Here is a 21,385-nt window from a genome sequence, read left to right as displayed (position 1 = left end):
CTTTGTACGTCATGGTTAGGGTTTTGTAGTGGAGTCTCTGGGCAACGGGGAGCCAGTGAAGGGATTGACAGAGGGGAGAGGCCGGGGAATAGCGGGGGGACAGGTGGATTAGTCGGGCAGCAGAGTTTAGAATAGATTGGAGGGGTGCGAGAGTGTTAGAGGGGAGGCCACAGAGCAAGAGGTTGCAGTAGTCAAGGCGAGAGATGATGAGGGCATGGACTAGGGTTTTTGCAGATTCTTGGTTGAGGAATGTACGGATTCGTGAAATATTTTTGAGTTGAAGTCGGCAGGAAGTGGAAAGGGCTTGGATATGTGGTTTGAAGGAGAGATCAGCGTCAAGGATTACCCCGAGGCAGTGAGCTTGTGGGACTGGGGAGAGTGGGCAGCCGTTTACTGTAATGGATAGGTTCATTGGGGGGGTCGCGTGAGATGGGGGAAAGATGATGAATTCTGATCAGCTGTTAGCTGATATCAACAGATTCGGCTGACAATCTAGTGTGTATTAACGTGCCGCCCCAATGATCAGGGCCAGCATCAGCACCAAGCCAAGTACCGGGGCTCTGAGCAGGCGGGGGGCACTCACTGTTGGGGACACCTGTGTGCTATGGGAGCCTGGTACGAGTGCCTGCGAGTGGGCCTCACAGGAACCCCCCCTTGCTTGCTCAGGGCCCCGGTACTTCCAATATTCCAATATTTACTCTCCCTGTTCCTCCGCTGTGGCGTCTTCCACGTCTTCTTACTCTGACGTTTCAGGTCAGAGGACTTAAATATGTCACTACTGTGCACCCTCTGCTCTGAACAGTCAGTGCAGAGAGTGGGAAAACAGCGACGCTAGGAAACCGAACCTGCGGCCAGAAAGGAGAGGTATTTCATTTTTTTTAATGTATGGAGCAATATATGGGGCCCATTCTGTATGGATCGTTACATGGGCCCATTATGTATGGAGCATTATATATATGAGGCCCATTATATACTGTGTGGAGCATTATATGGAGTTCATTGTATATGGAGCAATATATAGGGCCTATTATATATGGAGAAATCTATGGGACACATCATATACTGGAGCATTATATAGAACCCCTTATGTATGGAAAATTATATGGGGCCCATCATCATTATACAGAATGGAGCAATATATGGGGATCATTATTTTGCATGGAGCACTATGTGGTGTAAATACTGTATGGATCAATATATGGGTCTCATTATCTATGTGGAGCAACATTTCTGAGCTATTGTAGAATTTACAAAAGAAGTCACTAATGTCCTACATTACATGAGTGATATACTCATGTAATGTAAGACATTAGTGAAATCTTTGGCATTGTACTATACCTATATTTCTCTGCTGTATCTGAGCATCATGAATTGTAGTATATGTTAAAGTGGCCTCACAAAAGCCTGAAGCCGGCCCTGCTACTGATGGTTGGGGGAGATGTCTGTTAGCAACATTTTCTTAGAGAACAGCTGAGCGAGTGCTCCTATGTATGGGAGAGAGAACCAAGATAGCTGTCAGCCAAATTGTTGTCCAGCCAATAGCCATATAGTGTGTATGGCCAGCTTTATGCATCTCTGTAATTGCTAACTGCAAACAAACTGTCTCCTGTCTGATCCTGTACTGTAGTTATATTCCTATCAAATCTCCTTGTTTGAATAATGCTCATTGTCTATCTTGCATAAACTACTATTGTTTAATAGTGCATGAGTTTCTGCCTCCAGCAATAGTGTTATATTGCTAACATTTCACTGTTAAAAAACCTGCTCAGTCAGTGTGTGTGTAGCTCGAGACATACAAGATGCTAAGATCCTAAGCTGTAAGAAATACCAGTTGTGAGCTGTTATTTTTGTTCTTGAGTAAATATATATTCACTGTTAAACGGCTGGACAGTACAGAGATTAATCTGCTGCCAACACTCCTAAGCAACTAATTGTAAGTTAAAGGGGGTCGACTTATCTCAGACAACATTTTTCAAAATACTGACTCCTGACACCCCCAGAAAATTGATTTGGTTGGAAGTAGCCTTGGTCAGGCACTTGCCTGAGGCAACTGCAGAGTCCGCTACATGAAGAATGTGGTATTATACTGTGATCAATGTGGTGAATGGACATTCATGTAATACAACTGCTCGAGTTCACCAGGAGAGACCCTTGGACATATCTCTCTCCCACTCATAGGGGAGGATTTCACTCAGGGACTGTATCTTTGATGTGCAAATGCCCGAATAGGATATATGGACAAAGGATGTCTTCAGAAAAGAACTCCTTTATGCTAACAAATAAGAAACAGATGGAAAGTCATCTGACTGCAGGATGAGACTACACAAGGTTTATTTGCAGTCTGTAACTATGAACATGGAGCGCCCCCACTGTCGCAGGGCCGAGGGGTACCCGGTACCGGGCCTCCCTGTCTCGGTTCTGGGATTGTCACGGTGGCTAGACCCGGTCCGTGACCCTGCTAAGGGGCGTCCAGTAAAAGTTGAGAGTGATGATGTGTGGTGCCGGGTGCAATGAATAACGAGGACACAGGGTTGCAGTCTCTTTACCTCTTTACTGAAGGCTTCAGAATCCTCAGTCCAGAGTACGGTTAACAGGGCTGTCTGAGACCGGCCGGTCCGATGGCACCTTCAGAGTTCCCTTTGCAGGTGGAAATCTGTGCCTTCCTTCTAGCGCTTGTGTGTTATAGTCCTTCCCTGCTGAGCACCACAGGATAGTCCTCACAACTGCTGTGTCTGTTTCTGATGTTCCCTCACAACTGATTCTGATGTTCTTCTCCGTCCCCCAGATGATATGGCTAGGACGCACCCGTATGACGGGTAGGCCTGGAGTTCTTCCGGGACCCTAGAGTCGCCCCTCTCCAAATGTTGCCCCCTATGTCTGCTTAGGTGATTTAGGTGAGACAGCCCGCCTATAACTGACTGTCCTGCCGTTGGTTTGAAGAAAGGCTTGGAGCCAGTACTTCCTCTGCGTTTCCGGCCACCAGCTACGCGCCTCAGTAGGATGTTGCCTCGATCTTACAGCATGACTCCTACTGGTGTTTTCTCCTTGTTGCGTTGATCTCGTTTCTCACTCTTCACAATAAACCTCGCTTCTTGTCCTTTCTTGGGGTACCGCCGCAATGAAGTGCAGGCGCGGTCCCGTAACGTTCTTTCTGTTCGCTAGGCCTCTGTCAGGATCCCACCCCTGACAGGGACCCCCCTGAATCTTCTCTTGCAACACCCTCTGCCACAGGATGTTGCCTGGTTCCAACCCAGTCAGCTTTCTGTCTAACTTCCTATCTAACCCCCAGTTTTACCAGATTGTGAGGAGTAGCCTAATACATGGTGCCCTTTGCTCCCCCTGGAGGCCAGACTGTGAAGTGTATTGGTGTCTGTGATACCTGGTCAGGTGAACTCCTTCAGTGCCATCAGACGTACCATCACCCCCCTTAGCGGCGGAGCGATGTTACTGCAACGACCAGGTCTCTGGGGCGCTGCAAACACACACAGGTTTGTTTACCATGACTATTCAAGTTGCAATATTTTTTCTTTTATATGCACTGGACCAGTGCAAAAAAAAAATTATTGTGTTGCCTTTAAAAGAAAAATGACCTCCAAGTTTTTACGTGGATTACAACATTTATATATAAAGGTTTTTTTTTTGTACGAAGATGTTTCAAACCTACACAGAGATGAGACACCAATGTCCATACACAGCCTGCGAGTTTGCCAGAAGAGGTGATGGGTCCCTAGTAAAGCAACTTTTTATATCTCACTGATGAGAAAGTGTTAAAGCGTTGTCGAGGATTTTTATATTCATGGCCTATCCTCAGAATAGGTAATTAATATCAGTCACCTCAACAGCCAGCACCCACACAAATTAGTTGTATTGGGCGTAAATTGGTGCAAATGGTGCTCCAGAACCAGAACAGCTCTTTACACCTTGTAGTGTCTGTTCTCGAATACAAAAGCTCATTTCTTATTGAAGTGAATGGGAACTGAGCTACAGTACCAAAGAATGCTTAATATAGAGTGTATTGAGCTATTGCTTCACCTATGTATACTGTTTATTTCCTACTACAGTTGGACCTGCTAACAGCTGATCTATAGTATTGCTGGGTGTAGGACTGTAGGGATGTGCACTGTCTTACCCTGTTCCTGCCCCTGAAGACAACAGATACGCTATGTGAATACTATTGTTTGGTTTTATAAATAAAAGTAATGTGTCTAATGTGATGCAATGTATTATGGTGAAGTACAGTATATAAGGCTTCTTTCACACTTCCGACGGTCGTCCTGCGTCAGAGTGCAGTGAACCGACGTATCAACGGACGTTGCAAAATAAGAGGAAAACGTGTGCTACGCATCCAGTGTTATGACGGATGCGTTGCACGAGTCCCGGGCTAAATTTGAAGTATAAATCTCTGGAGAGAGAGGGAGAGAGGGACAGAGGGGGAGAGGGAGAGAGAGAGAGACTTTTCGCCGGGTTGGAATTTGCTTCCTGGCATGCTCAGATGGAAAAACTGCATCTGTCACTGGATTCCTGCGTTTCACAGTGTGCGCAGGATCCAGTGTCCATAGGCTCCCATTCTGTGCAACGACGTATGCTGCAGGAGGCGTTGGGGCACGTTTTTCCACTGCAGACAAAAAACGTTCATCTGAACGTTTTTTCCAAAAGATGGTCCGTCAAATTCCGCAGGATCGGACGAAACGTGTGGCCATCCGTCGCAATACGTTGCTAATACAAGTCTATGAGAAAATGCAGGATCCTGCAAATTTTTTTGCAGGATCCCGTTTTCTCAAAAAACGACATATCTCGACGGGGCTACAAAGACTGAAGTGTGAAAGAGGCCTAAGGTGTTAATGCATAATGCGAGTATAGCATAGGATAAGCTTAGGACAGCATAGTTTATAAAATAGGGATAAGCAGGTTCAGCATGTAAGATAGGAAATGGTTAAGGGTAGGAATAGCCCAGTGGGTGGGCACTAGTGCTGATAAAGAGGAGGGCACTGGCTGGTTAGAGGGAGTTCAGTGTAAGCCAGTGAAGTGTGTGCAGCGCCCCAGAGTCCTGGTCGTTGCAGTACTGATGCTCCGCCGCTAAGGGGGGCTATGGTACGTCCGATGGCACTGAAGGAGTTCACCTGACCAGGTATCACAGACACCAATACACTTCACAGTCTGGCCTCCAGGGGGAGCTAAGGGTGCTATGTATTAGGCCACTCCTCACAATCTGGTAAAACTGGGGGTTAGGTAGGAAGTTAGTTAGAAGCTGACTGGGTTGGAACCAGGCAACATCCTGTGGCAGAGGGTGTTGCAGGGGAAGATTCAGGGGGGTCCCTGTCAGGGGTGGGATCCTGACAGAGGCCTAGCGAACAGAAAGAACGTTACAGGACCGCGCCTGCACTTCATTGCGGCGGTACCCTAAGAAAGGACGAGAAGCGAGGTTTATTGTGCTGAGTGAGAAACGAGATCAACGCAACAAGGAGAAACACCAGTAGGAGTCGTGCTGTAAGACGAGGCAACATCCTACTGAGGCACGTAGCCGGTGGCCGGAACGCCGAGGAAGTATTGAGCTCCAGGCCTTACTTCAAACCTATGGCAGGACAGTCAGTTATAGGCGGGCTGTCTCACTCAAATCACCTAAGAAGACATAGGGGGCAACATTTGGAGAGGGGCGACTCTAGGGTCCCGGAAGACCTCCGAGCCTACCCGTCATACGGGTGCGTCCTAGCCATATCATCTGGGGGACGAAGCAGAACATCATAATCGAGTTGTGAGGGAACTTCAGAAACAGACACAACAGTTGTGGGGACTATCCCGTAAGCACAGCAGGGGAGGACCACAACACACAAGCGCTAGAAGGTAGGCACAGATTTCCACCTGCAAAGGGAACTCTGGGGGCGGACTTGCGCAGCCTGGTTAACCGTATTCCGGACTGAGGATCCTGAAGCCTTCAGTAAAGAGGTAAAGAGACTGCAACCTGGTGTCCTCGTTATTTACTGCGACCTGCACCACATCATAACATCATCACCATACCTCCACCTTCATTGTACGCCCCTCAGCAGGGTCACGGGCCGGGTCTAGCCACCGTGACAACCCCAAAACAGAGACTCAGAGGCCCGGTACCGGGTACCCCTCGGCCCTGCGGCAGTGGGGGCGCTACATGTACACTGGAGTTCAAGTTCAGGTGGGGTGGATTGCTAGGGGCAGCAGGGGCCAACCGTTAGAGGCAGTGGGAGGCCAAATAGAGTTCTCTGATGGAGATTCCAACATCGTCCAGATCTAAGGAATCTGGCCAGGTACCATGGAGTTGGCCTGGACTTCTGACATCATGAAGGCGGTGGACATGGAACTACATGGGGGCCAAGTGGATGGTCCCTCGTGCACTGCTGGAGTGGACAACGATCCCTAAGGCTGATGGAGTCAGCTTGGGGGTAGTCCAGAACGAATGAGTGGCAAGACAGATGAGAAGTTGTACTAAGGAGAGAGGAAGTGCAAATTACTGTGCCTTATCGCATTTGTACCCACCTGATGAACTTGGACTTCTTAGTAAAAGTTTGACTGTTACTAAGAACTTGGTGTCCCATGTATCATATGCGGTGGCTTCTGAAGACAGAAGTTTCGAGACAGAGGAGACCTGCATCCTACAAGTGAGTATGATGTAACCCACACCCCACAGCACACTGGGAATGGAAAACCCCTTGTCTGAAAAGTGCCAGAGCGCAACCGGACAGCAGCTCATTTGCTACTACTGCTCTCGGCCACTTTACAGGACCTACAGATGAGCCATCAATATTAAAGTCCTGGGCAACCTATTTAAACAGATTTTTTTGATACAAAGTCAAATCCCCTGAGGTGTTAATGATCCAGGGACTGACTGCAGTAGAGAAATTAAGTTATAGAACAGATGCACCCTATTGGCTAGTGCATAGTGACATATATACATTTTTTCAAGCAATATACTGTATGTTTTAGCAACAGGAGTTTGCAAAGGACTATTACTGAGTGTTAGATGTGCCTACAATTGCCATAACTTCCTCTTTCCATCATTGTTGGTGTTTTTGCTAAAAGGAGAGGAAATTTGTGTGGTCAAATGCAGAGGAAACTCAAATTAAGTGCGTTTATTCTTATTCCATGGTCAATGAAGACCATTTTAAAACTGTTACATAGGTTTACTTACAGATCGGCTTTGGGTCGAGGACTGAAGTCGAAAAGGTCTCATTGCCCCTTGTGGTTGAGTATTTAAGATACTTAAGATGAGACAAGAGGTTTATAATATTTATATTCTGTAATTTATCACATCATTTTTGTTTCTTGAAGATAAACAGCGCAAAGCTGACAAACTCTGGGCTCCACTTGGACATCGACAACACAAAACTACGAGTGGATGGCTTAAAAGCGAAGTGAGTGTCCATTATCTTCTCATAGCTTTTTCTCAAGAGCATCTGTTACATCTATGGCTGTATGCTGTATTTGGTCTGCACTCTCCAAGTCTAGACTTGGGGATAATGAATAGTTTTCTTTGTTATTGTTCTGGTTTTGTTTTTATTATTTTTTCTAATTAATGAGATTGTTGATGACTGACTTTTATTACATCGATCAGACATGAGCTAAGATTCTCATCCGTAGACACTACCTCATCTTTACATGGCAAAAAAATCAATATTACAGAAGCCCTTAAATGGGATTGGAAATGTTAGAACACACAGACATCTAATTCTGTGCTTAAAATGGCATAGGATCACTATGGATCCTAGCTTGTTTGTTGTAAAATAGGCTTGGGGTAAAAGTCTGCAGTCACTTTATATGACTACAGACTTGTGAATCCTCACAAACTGAAGATTCTCCGGTGCTGGCTCCAGGAGTGGGTAGGCCCATGACCACAATTATGCGGTTTGCATACATACGGTTATATGCTGACTAGACATGTGCAGCCTCACTTAACCCTAGAATGCGTGACCATAGGAATCTACACTATTACGTACCTGGGGCCTTTGAGGCCTGTTTTCAAATAACATGGAATAACTCAAAAAAATTTTTTTTTCAAAGTTATTTGAAAGTAAGCATGCATTCCCACTAGCTCTGGGGTCCGCCTGGACGGGATTTCGTAATGGATCTGACCTCCTGGTGACCCCGGCTAAGGCTGGTATAATGCGTACCTGGGGCCTCGCAGGCCTGTCAGGTTACTTTTTATTATTTTCTGTAAAACTACTTTAGTTACAATTTTGAAACTCTAGGTATTCCTCAGCTATATAGTTGTTAGTAATTTCCAGTTGTTCGTATATTTTTATGTTATAGGCATTTCGTATAGCAACGCTTTTTTTGTGACTACCCCATATTCACGTACCTGGGGCCTTTTAGGCCTGTGTGCAAATAACATGGAATAACTCAAATAAAAATACTTTTCAAAGTTTATTTTAAATTTGCAAAGTAAGGATGCATTCCCACTAGCGCTGGGGTCCACCAGGAGGGGATCCGTAATGGATGTGACCTCCTGGTGACCTCAGCTAAGGCTGGTGGAATCCCGGCATTCCATCAGCCTTAGCTGGAGTTACCAGGAGGTCAGATCCATTATGGATCCCATTCTGGTGAACCCCAGCGCTACTTGGAACATAGCCTAAGATGTGTATAATTCCAAAAAAAAATTATGTACATAAAACAACAAAAATGTAACTAAACGGGCACGCCCAATATATTCACTCAGTACAATTTTTTATGATGGATACATTTTTTCTTATAAAAAGTTTTTACATAAAGTCTGTAGCAAACTTGGTGCAGGAATATTTATTTTCCACTTTACATATTCCCCCGACAATTCTTGCATATTATTTTTTCTTCAGAATGTTCCCTGCATACATTTTGTCTGCAAGTAGAACATAAACGCTCCGATTTTCTTTCTTTCTTTGCTGGACAAATATAGCAGCGCTTTCTTTTTTTTTCTCTTTGCTCTGGCTGTTCCTGAAAGCATATTCCACATCGGATCATTGCCTCTGTAATTTGCCTTGATAAGCATTTTGTGCTGCTTCTCTCTAGCATAGTAGGCATCAAAAGTTCATAACAAAGTTCTGTCAAAAATATACGTCTATTGTCCTTCCTGTTGGCATGGAATTCTGGATTAGTTTGACAATAAACAATATAGCTATTGAGGGATGACACATCAAGGATATTGGAAAAAAGGGCAACAGGCCAACGTTTAGTCTGCCTTTTACACAAATATTCAGTAATCATTTTGTCCATCTTGTCGACACCTCCTTTTGTCTTATTATAATGAAGTATAATTTCAGGTTTTTGTTTCCTGTCATTGGTGTCAATACTTTCATCGTGATGCATTGTGCTCAGTAATATCACAGATTTTTCTTTCTTGGCTTTATAGGACACCATTGTTGCCTCATTGCAGAAACCGAATACACTCTCGTAGATTGGTCGCTGTGCATTGTGCTTCATTATTGGTGGAATTTCGCGGCGGTTTGGTCTCATTGTACCAACAAGTGTTAGTTGTTTCTGAAGCAAAAAATTGGCCAGTTCTAAATTAGTAAAATAATTATCCATAGTGATATTTTTTCCAGAATGGAAAATTGGTAAAGCTAGTGTTTTCACTATGTTGGAACATAGATCTTTCTGGACTGGAGCGTCAGCTTCTTTTCCACAGTAAATCATGCCATTCATCCCATAATAAGTTGCTGAATCGCACATCCAGAAAATTTTTATGCCGTATTTAGCTGGCTTACTGGGCATATATTGGATAAATTTGCAACGTCCCCTAAAGGCAAGAAGTTGTTCGTCCACTGTCACATATTCGCTAGAATTGTAAAGTTTGTAACAGTTCTTGATAAAAAGATTCCATATACACTCACCGGCCACTTTATTAGGTACACCTGTCCAACTTCTTGTTAACACTTAATTTCTAATCAGCCAATCACATGGCGGCAACTCAGTGCATTTAGGCATGTAGACATGGTCAAGACAATCTCCTGCAGTTCAAACCGAGCATCAGTATGGGGAAGAAAGGTGATTTGAGTGCCTTTGAACGTGGCATGGTTGTTGGTGCCAGAAGGGCTGGTCTGAGTATTTCAGAAACTGCTGATCTACTGGGATTTTCACGCACAACCATCTCTAGGGTTTACAGAGAATGGTCCGAAAAAGAAAAAAAATCCAGTGAGCGGCAGTTCTGTGGGCGGAAATGCCTTGTTGATGCCAGAGGTCAGAGGAGAATGGGCAGACTGGTTCGAGCTGATAGAAAGGCAACAGTGACTCAAATCGCCACCCGTTACAACCAAGGTAGGCCTAAGAGCATCTCTGAACGCACAGTGCGTCGAACTTTGAGGCAGATGGGCTACAGCAGCAGAAGACCACACCGGGTACCACTCCTTTCAGCTAAGAACAGGAAACCGAGGCTACAATTTGTACAAGCTCATCGAAATTGGACAGTAGAAGATTGGAAAAACGTTGCTTGGTCTGATGAGTCTCGATTTCTGCTGCGACATTCGGATGGTAGGGTCAGAATTTGGCGTAAACAACATGAAAGCATGGATCCATCCTGCCTTGTATGGAGCATCTTTGGGATGTGCAGCCGACAAATCTGCGGCAACTGTGTGATGCCATCATGTCAATATGGACCAAAATCTCTGAGGAATGCTTCCAGCACCTTGTTGAATCTATGCCACGAAGAATTGAGGCAGTTCTGAAGGCAAAAGGGGGTCCAACCCGTTACTAGCATGGTGTACCTAATAAAGTGGCCGGTGAGTGTATAGCTAATAGGCGCTAATTTATCGGTTGCCAACCTCACAGGCCGAGTTCTCTTTTCATCAAAACGAATGCATCTCCGAATAGCCTCAAATCTATCTACGGACATAGTGGCTTTGTAATGTGGATCTGCAAATGGGTTCAGAAATAACTCTCTGATTGGCACATCATATGATTTAGTCGACCCTGCCAGAAGAGTAAGGCCAATATAGGCATATAGTTCCTCTTTAGTTAAATTTTTCCAAGTTTTTTTTTTTTCCGAAGCAATACGTTTACCTTCCACATTCGTACACAAAACTACCTCATCTGCAATATCATCTGAAACAAATTTACTGAAAACATCTTTTTTGGACATGAATTGGGAAATTCCGACAGCTCCTTGAGGAACTCTGATAATGTTATGTGATGGGGTGCGTGCATGAGCCACAGCAGTACTGTTCCAAAAAACATTTGTTTTAGATGTTCTACTTGCACATTCTGCTGGATCTATTACTTCTTCATCATCTGAGGAATCGCTGGACGATGAAGTTGATACACTAGCTGGTGGAATATACTCTTCATCCGACAAAGAAATGTCACTGTCTTCATCACTATTGAAAATAATCGCCTCAATTTCTTGGACAGTCAATCCCCTTGATGTAGACTGTGCCATTGTAATCTTAGATGTGAGTAAACTAAAATGAAAAGTAAAAAATAAAGATTACAATCAGGCTTGTGCACTATACACTGTGTGTGCTAAGACTTTGTTAGTGTTTGTGTGCTTAGGGTAAAGTACAGCCCCCCTACTCTTACCTTCAACAGATCACTTTCTTGTAAGTGCAGTAGAAGCCTCTGGTTTTGGAGCTCAGAAAGGTTCTTTGTTACAGACCAAAGAAAGCTGACTTCTTCCTCCAAAGTCTCTCCAGCAACTAGGATTTAGGACTAAAGGACCTGTACTGACATCATAATCACGTTACTTTGTGAGGGGAAACTCCCTTCCAGGATCACATTACCATGTCAGGCAGAATCCACACTCTTCCCAGCAACAGCCATCGACCAATAGTCATAAAGACTGAGTCATAAGTTCTTCCCCAACAACAGTACAGACAAAAAGACTGAGGAGTACATGTAAACCAAAGCAGGCCTCAAAGGCCCCAGGTACGTGAATCTGGGGTAGTCACAAAAAAAGCGTTGCTATACGAGATGCCTATAACATAAAAATATATGAACTGGATATTACTAACAACTATATACCTGAGGATTACCTTGAGTTTCAAAATTCTAACTAATGTAGTTTTACAGATAATAGAAAACAGGTAACCTAGCAGGCCTGCGAGGCCCCAGGTACGCGTTCTAGGGTTAAAACAAGTGATTTGGGCGAGGCTGGACACGTCTAGTCGAAATGTGGCCTGAAGTCAGATGACCGCCCGCTCCCGGCATCGGATAACACAACTGCAGATTTGAAGTCCAACGCCAAACAACCCATTTAAGAAATGACTACAATTTGTTGTAGCCTATAACCCTGGAGACCTATAGTTATGCATGGGAGCTGTATACACAGAATTTTTAGTGAGTGTTTTAGTTTTCATTTGCTTTTTTTTAATCAAATCTCAGGTATGATGCTGAACTGGCCACACGTCTGACTATAGAAGCCGATATGAAAAAATTAAAGACAACCGGTGATGATCTGGACATGCAGAAACGTTGTCTGGAAGCAGAAGTGCAGATCTTAAGTAATGAGCTCGAACACCTAAGGAATGACCACACTGAGGTACTGTAAGCTACTCCTCATATCAGCATTTATTTCTACCTATTACATCCCACAATTTGTAACAGATGGAAGGACCTTATCTATAATTCTGTCCAGACTTATCTCCTGGTTTTTGAAAAAATAAAAATAAATCAGTAGAATGTCATTTTATTTGCAAATCGGTTGCAGATTTGTTGCAGATTTTCTTTGTCAGATTCAGTAGATAATTCAAAATCTGTAACAAATTCTACTATGGATTTTTTGCGGATTAAATGTGGATCAGCAAAAAAATCTGAAGCTCATCAAAAAACACTATGCAAAGTTCAAATTAAGAAAAAAAATCACTTTACTCATGTACTGATTTCCTGCTGCTCCTCTAAAATGTTGCTTGTTGCTCGTCTCCATGTTTCCTCTTCTGGCAAAGATGTGCAAATAAACACCTAAGGCAATCACTTCCTACAGTGGTGACCAAGGCATCACTGCTGTGGCTAGTGGTTGGCTAATGTGGCCACATACTTTGATCAGAACATGATAGAAACCGGAAGAGAAAGTCCTAGATTAGCAGGGGATTGATAGGTGGAGTGGCATTGAATTGGTATGTGAACATACATTTTTTTAATTTTTCGACTATGCTGGGCCTTGTTAAAAGAAAATAGGTATAGATAATCCCTTAAAGTATTTATACCATAAATATTTTATAGCATTTATACCATACCAGAACACATATGACCCATCATTTGGCCAGACTTCTGGGATCCTCACAAATAGAGACGATGGTGAGCAATCTTGTTGGGCCTGTCACACGTCTGTGATTTTTCACTGAATGAACCTGATATTTCCGAAAAATTGCCAATTTCATCCAAGTGCTGGATCAAAATCACCAATGCAATTCTATGTGTCTGTGAAAAAATTGGACTGCACTCTGATGTCAGACTGCTAGATACGCGAAGGTAGACATCCTTTTTTTTCTGGTTTGGTTTAATTCCAAGAAAAACTCATAACTCAGACCAAACACTAAGGCTGGGTTCACATTACGTTTACAGCAGCCCGTTCAACACATACGGTAATGGGCTGCTGTAAACTTAAGTGCCGGTATGGCAGCACGCTAGGGCAGATAGAGCATCTGCTAGCTCTATCTGCGCTAGCAGTGACGGACCCGGAAACGCTGCAGCCCGCGTCTCAGGGTCTGTCACTCAATGACGGCACATCCCTAGCGCACACCCATTGTGGGCGTGCGCTAGTGATGCGTCCGACATTGGAGTCAATGGCGGCGTTAACAGACTACGTTACACCGCGTTATGCCGCTGTGTAACATAGTCCATAACGTAGTGTGAACCCAGCCTTATAGTAAAAGCTGACACATTAACCAAACTCTGATAAAACTTTGACCTCTGGAAAAAAAATTGAGAAAATCACTGACGTCTGAATGAGCCCTAAGTGAAATAAAATATGGAAATGTTTAGGTAATTTATTATTATTACATTTGCCTTCTTTCAATTATGGCCTATTTAATAAATCCACTTTTGTTGTTTTGCATGAGAAAAAATAATCCATTTTGACCATTTTTTACTGATCTGGATTTCATCAGCTTTTTTGATCCATGTGTCCATTTTTACCATAAGTTTAGCATCTGTTTTTCTTAAAAAAGATAAAAGTTTAAAAGCATCACCTTCCCATTACGTAATACAAATATTAATAATAATATTTAAAAAATGGATAGCACTAGAATACAACATGGTTGACACCAGTATGCTGCCTGTTTTTTCCCACTTGACTTCCAGGGGAGATTTTTATCAGCAAATCTGGAGGCCATCAATCCTTCCCCCCAAAATGGACTTGAAAATAATGCCCATAGACTCTAATGGGTACATGTTCTAGCCATGAAAAACATAGATAAAACATGTATGAGAAATGTGGATGTGGAAATGGGGCCAAAGAGTGAATATACCACAAACCTTGTCATTTCTAGGAACCGTTTGGAGAGATGAGGTCTGGTGGTTGCTTCTTCCTACATTCGGACTGGTTTGCAAAAACAAATTCATGACTCCCTTATCCAGAGCAACTGCATTATTATCAAACAAGGGGTGTGATAATTGCTCAAGAGTTCTGATGAACAGGCCATGGAGGGGAAAGACTGGACTTTTAAGGCCACGTTCACACGTTCAGTATTTGATCAGTATTTTACCTCAGTATTTGTAAGCCAAGACTAAGAGTGGGTGATAAATACAGAAATGATGATGTGTTTCTATTATATTTTTCCTCTGATTGTTCCACTCCTGGTTTTGGCTTACAAATACTGAGGTAAAATTCTGACCGAATACTGAATGTGTGATCGTGGCCTAAGGCTGGGATCACACATAAGCGAGATACGGCCGAGTCTCGCAGGTGAAATCCCTCCTCTGGCGCCGGCACTTGGGAGCGGAGCGTGCAGCTCCGTGTATTGCTGTGCGGCTGCACGCTCCGCTCCGGAGTGCCGGCGCCAGAGCTCGGTTTACACCTGCGAGACTCAGCCGTATCTCGCATATGTGTGATCCCGGCCTTAGGCCACGATCACACATTCAGTATTCGGTCAGAATTTTACCTCAGTATTTGTAAGCCAAAACCAGGAATGGAATAATCAGAGGAAAATTATAATAGAAACACATCATCATTTCTGTATTTATCACCCACTCATAGTCTTGGCTTACAAATACTGAGGTAAAATACTGACCAAATACTGAACTTGTGAATGTGGCCTAAGGCAAATCATTGCATCAATGTGAGAGTTCTTTACCCTGAGGCACGCTCACATCTACAGAGTGTATGCCAACCATTACAATACATTGTCTTGAATTTTGTAAAGGGTTTATAATGCTTCAGAGTTTTCTATTCTTCTACAACAGTAAATGAGACATGATATTATTATTCCTCAATTTTCTCTTGAAAAATTAGTTTTTAATTTGGAAAGATTAACAGAAATGGACACACATGGTCCAACACATTTTCCTGGAATTGGATTTTTTCTGCCTTGGACCAGTTCACAGTCATTTCTGGAATGACCTGTCTGGCCAGGTATTCCGATCTACTCCCATGTTCTGTTTTGAATCCCTAGAAGACTATAAAATCACGTGACAAAAATGTAAACCCTTTAGGAACGAGAACATCTTCTTCAGCAAAAATTGAGGCGTCAAGTTAATGTTGAGGTCGAAACACTGGAGGCAACACAGCTCACCAATGACCTGAATAAACTGCGGCAACAGTATAAAGAAATAGCAGATCATCACCAGAGGACTTATGAAGCTTGGTTTGACCAAAAGGTAAGAGAAATTATCGTAATTTTAAAAGGCATTCCTGAGTTTAGAAACTCCACTTTTGAATACACTTTTTACAATATTCATAGTTAATAAAGAGTGTCCCTCATCTATTAGGTTGAGAGTGTTAATAAAAATCATCTTCAACTTTGGAAGACTAGGCTATTCTATTAGAGTTTGATTCACGCATTATCTGAGTGTGATCCGATTCTCAAAAATGTAAGAATCATATAACAGCTGCAGAGGAAACGGAGAACTTAATTTCTTTATCTTCTCCATTGTCTCTGTGCGCGTACATGGGACTGCACTCGGATGACATCCGAGTGCAGTCCGATGTTTCACGCACACACATAGACTAGAATGGGTGTGCGTGATCAGATTATCCAATGCACTTGCATGGATTGTTTTCTCATGCCGATTCGGCATGAGATAAAAAATAGCAGATGTAAACTGCTCCATAGTGTAACATTGGTCCAATTGCTATCCGATAAAACATCAGGTTAGATAATGCAGTGCAGTGTATAAGTACTAAGTGTATTATCAATGTAAAAACTAAAACAAAACCCTCACAAAAACAACACACATTTAGCATTGCTGTATTTTTAAAGACCCGTACTAAAAAACCATCTTACTATTTGTTGTTCATGGTGAATGCTGTAAAAATAAAACATGAAAAACTATGCAAATAATTTTATTTTTGATCATCTTGCCTCAAAAAAAATAAATAACTAAAAAGTGCTGAAAAAATTATTAGTATTCCAAAGTGGTTTCCCCCAAAAAATAAGCCTCATACAGTTCTGTATTCAGAAAAATTATGAAGTTAGGGTTCTCACTATATGATGACCAACCGAAAAAAACTTTTTTTCTTTAGTGATTTTCTTGTGTAAAAGTAGTAAAACATAAAAAAACTACGGTACCACCGTAACCATATTGACACACAGTATGTTAATTATACTGTATTGTGAACTCCATAAACAAATACATTTAAAAAACTATTTCAGATTTATTGTTTTTCTTTCATGCCGCCTACATAAAATTGAATTTAATAGTGATCTAAAAAGTCCTATTTACTCCAAAATAGTACCATTGAAAACTATAGCTTGTTCCATAAAAATCAGCTTCTTCTTCTTCAAAAAAAAAAGTTATGTAAAGCATAATATAGTGACCAAACAAAAGATTATTTTTTAAAATGTAATTTTTTATGTGGAAAAGTGAATAACATAAAAAGCCTATACAGCTCTGGCAAAAATTAAGAGGCCGTTGCAAAATGTTCAGTTTGTCTGATTTTTCACTTTATAGGTATATTTTTGAGTAAAATGTAAATTGTTCTTTTATTCTATAAACTTCTGACATGTCTCCAAATTTCCAAGCAATAAATTTTGTATTTTTTTTCTGAAAAGGAGAAATGGTCAAAATAAAAAAAAAAACAGTGCTTTCAGACCTCAAATAATGCAAAGAAAATAAGTTCATAATCATTTAGAAACAACAATACTAATGTTTTAACTCAGCAAGAGTTCAGAAATCAATATTTTGTGGAATAACCATGATTTTTAGTCACAGCTTTCATGCTTCTTGGCATGCTTTCCTCCAGTCTTTCACACTGCTTCTGGGGCAAAAATGTAAGCAGTTCTTTGTTTGATGGCTTGTGACTATCCATCATCCTATTTATTATATTCCAGAGGTTTTCAATGGGGTTCAGGTCTGGAGATTGGGCTGCTCATGACAGGGTTTTGATGTGGTGGTCTCTTAATTTTTGCCAGAGCTGTATATGTGTGGTATTGTCGTGATTGTAGAATAAAGATTAATATGACAATTATACCCAACAGTAAACAGTGAGTTTTTAAAAAAAAATCCAATTTGTTTGTTCATTTTGTCTCCCAAAGAGTGTAATAAAAAGTGATCAGAAAATGCATGTACCAATAAAAATTACAGTTTGTCACTCAAATAAATGCCCAAATACAGCTATGCTCAAAATGTGGAGACCCAAAAACAAGTGTTTTTATGAGTGTATTTATTGGACAATATAATTAAATCTAAATAAAACTATAGAAGTTTGGCATTGCCATTAGGGATGAGTGCGCCCAAACTCTAAAGTTTGGGGTTCGTACCGGTCACCTGGTGTCCGATGTCAAACTCCAAACACAGACTTTTTACCAGAAGTCTGTTTTTTATATTCGGGTTCAGTGCAGAATAAAGTTTGTTGAAAGGCTTCAGAATAGTCAACCAACAAGCTTTTAGGCTGTGGGCAAACCCGAAGCCAACACAGCCATGTCATATTTGTACTGATCTACAAAATAAAGTTAACAGCTTATTTGTGCAGCATGACTAGTAGCATAAAATTAAAAATGCAAAAACAGTGGCAGAAATGCTATTTATGTTCATATTTCTTCCATTGAGAGGTAATAAGTTATTTGTACACTAGGGACACCCTACTGTATTGGCTCTGGTCAATTGGGTCGATGACCACCTTAAATATCGCTGTCAATCTTGACAGCGGTATTTAAGTTGTTACAAAGGGGGTTACAAAACCCCCTTGGGGATCGCAGGTCCCAATCGTTACCATGGGACCCTGAGGTCATGTGATGAACCCAGAGTATGGTGGCATGTGACAGTGAGTCACTGACAAGTGATAAAAATTATACATGTCCCACAGTGGAACTAAGTAAAAAAGTGAAAAAAAAGTCAAATAAAACATGTAAAGTAAAAAAATCACAAAAAAAAGTGCACACAAATCACTAAAATCCGTTTCGTCACTCAAAACGCAGCATTCGTTATAAAACAAAAATAAACAAAAAAGGTACACATAATTGGTATCACCGCGTCCGCAATGACCCGCTCTATAAAACTGGCACGCTATTTATTCCATTTGGAGAACTTAAAAAAAAATTTAAGCAAAATAGGTCACTTTTTCATCATACGGACTCACAGCAAAGTGAATAAAAAGTAAGCAAAAAGTCATTTGTAGTAAATAAATAAATAAATATGGCATAAATTGAAACCCCAAACTATCCCGCAAAAAAAAGCCCTAATATGGCTAATTCGGCAAAAAAAAAAAAAGTTACAGTGCTCAAAATATGACGATGCAAAAACAAATTCATTTTTGTAAAATATTGTTTTAGTTTGTAAAAAGAGAAAAGCATAAAAAATATTTAAATCTGGTATTGCTGTAATCGCACTGACCCGAAGATTAAATTAGCCTTATCACTTATACCGCACGGTGAACCGTGCAAAATTAAAAATAAGAACTATTCTCGTACTCAGCTCACATTTATCCTGCTCTCTCTGCTGAGCACTTACATTGGGGTTTCCGTGCAAATTCCCCAAAAAGGCGATTCATGGAAAACCGCAGATGGAAAACCGCGCTTATGAGGCAGATGGAGTCACTTTGGACTAGTCTGTGTTCTGGAGGTGTCCCTTCATTTTAATCTTCTTTTTAGTGCACAAGTGTGGTTGACAACAGATCTGTGCACGCCTATAAAAATGGAAACCACTGAAGCAGGCGCCAAACGGAGTACAAAGTGTCTCCATCTGCCTCAAGGTGGGAGGATCCATTGGGGGTTTTGTCTGAATCGCATTTTTCTGGGACTTAAACGGAAACTCAGACGTAAGTTCTCAGCATATAACACAAGAATGTGATCCCAGCCTCATACTGGAAGCGATCAAAAAACGTTTTGTACCCAAAATGTTACCAATAAAAACTCTTAATTTATCCCGCACAAAAGCAGCCCCCACTCAGGTCCGTCTTCTGTCACTGGAACTATAGGGGGTTGCGACGTTACTGTTAGAACAAACACTCTGGAAAAGCAACATGGCTCCTGCCCCTATAAATAAAATCCAGTGAATTCTGCCCTCCCAAATCCAAATACACCATTTTTGAACCACAATGTGCCTAAACCACAGTAAGCGGCCACATGTTTGGCATTATTGTAATGGAGAGAAGGCACTTAATTTACGAGTGTGTATCGCCAGCACAACCTGAACAAAATATATGGAGGCGCTATTATATATGGTGGCTCTACACTATATGGGACACAATGTATGGGTACTAGACTTGTAGACTAGTTTGAAAGTTTGAAAATTGCAAAATTTTCACCAAATTTCCTTTTTTTTTATAAATGAAAGTCATATAGAAGAAATGTTACCACTATAATGCAGTACAATACATCACAAAAAATACAGTCTCAGAATCAGTGGGATCCGTAGAAGCGTTCCAGAGTTATTACCACATAAAGTGACACTGGTAAGAATTGTAGAATTTGGGTTGGTCATTAAAGGGAACCTGCCAGCAGGATTGTGCACAGTAACAGTTTCATTCTAATCAGTGTAACGACGCCGACCTGACACTGTCTGTAGGTTACTGTGCACAATCCTGCTCACAGGTTCCCTTTAAGGTTAAAGTTGACTCAGTACCTAAGGGGTTAAAGAAGCCCTCATTTGACTATTTCGCCCAAAAAATAGAAACGTTATTGCTCCTGGACAATAGAAATGAATGGTCTGGCATAAAAGCCAAAACTGGCTGTGGCACGAAGGAGTTAACACAAATTTAACCAAAACTTACAGCTGATGATGATGTATGAGGCAAGGGTTCTCTTTTTGATATTTTGCACATTGGCCCTACAAAATGCATTCACCGTTCTTATACAATCTGTTTGCAATCTGATAAATTTGTTATATTTCGGTTTCTGCTCCTCTTGAAGAATCGGGAAACTACCCATCAAAATATTCAAACAAGTCATTCTCTTGTGAAGTACAGAAGACAATTATTCATGTTGAGGAGAACTGTCCAGGAACTGGCAATTGAGCATGAAGTTCTTCTAAGCTTGGTGAGATGCCTACTAAAGCTATGAAGGAAAACTGAAATCAGTGTTAAGCCAGTTTCACATTAGCGTTCGGCAGGGCTGCGGATGTCAGCCTTCTTCCTCCTTTAAGCCCTGCCCACTGCCACGCCTCTTCCTACAGCTCCACCTACATCTGCATGCGTCCTGCATACCCTATCTTTAACATTGGGTACGCAGGCCATGCAGATGTGTGCGGATGCCTCTGCATGCGTCGTTTTGATGAAGGAAGAGGTGCGACAGTGGGCAGGGCTTAACGGAGGAAGAAGGCTGCCATCCGCAGCCCTGCCGAACGCTAGTGTGAAACTAGCCTTACACAGTAGACATAGCAGAGTACAATTTATTGTGTAACTGTTTTTCTCTACTCTGAAATATTAACAAATTATGATACCAAAAGCTTAAATGACAAACCAAACTCTACTGCAAATAATTAGGGTTCTTTAGTGAGTAAGATTTTCCCTTGAAAATTCAACATAGGCTGGAGTCACACTAGTGATTTTAAAATCGGTCCGATTTTGATGCAGGAGAGTCGGACGAGTGTAATGCAAGTGTCATGTGTTTTTTATGCGAGTACAATCCGATTTTTCACACCTAGCTTTCGATTTATATCAGAATGCAGTGTGATTTTAACATGAGCTTTTACATAGAGAAATTCATTTACACATAATTTTCAAAGGAAATATTCTTCAACACATATATACTGTATATATATAGATACAGTTGTGCTCAAAAGTTTACATACTCTGGCAGAATTTTTGCTTTCTTGGCCTTTTTGTTAGAGAATATGAATGATAACACCAAAACTTTTT

At 41.7% G+C, this 21,385-nt stretch overlaps 1 protein-coding gene across 7 annotated transcripts in view; it reads left to right on the top strand.

Annotated features, from left to right (window-relative positions):
* LOC143765604 (keratin, type I cytoskeletal 13-like) overlaps positions 1-21,385 on the top strand; it is a 64,843-nt gene that overhangs the window by 21,173 nt on the left and 22,285 nt on the right. For 6 of the 7 annotated variants that reach the window (XM_077252447.1, XM_077252449.1, XM_077252445.1 and 3 more), the window contains 4 exons: positions 7,300-7,382; positions 12,316-12,472; positions 15,583-15,747; positions 20,439-20,564. In XM_077252447.1, the coding sequence (XP_077108562.1) occupies positions 7,300-7,382; positions 12,316-12,472; positions 15,583-15,747; positions 20,439-20,564 (531 nt within the window). The remainder of the gene's footprint in view (positions 1-7,299; positions 7,383-12,315; positions 12,473-15,582; positions 15,748-20,438; positions 20,565-21,385) is intronic. The other variant, XM_077252446.1, reaches the window with a different exon arrangement.

Source organism: Ranitomeya variabilis, chromosome 4 (assembly GCF_051348905.1).
Source record: "Ranitomeya variabilis isolate aRanVar5 chromosome 4, aRanVar5.hap1, whole genome shotgun sequence".
Classification (NCBI taxonomy): Eukaryota; Metazoa; Chordata; class Amphibia; order Anura; family Dendrobatidae; genus Ranitomeya; species Ranitomeya variabilis.
Note: the sequence above shows the minus strand (reverse complement) of the source record. Positions and strands in the feature narration are given on the sequence as shown.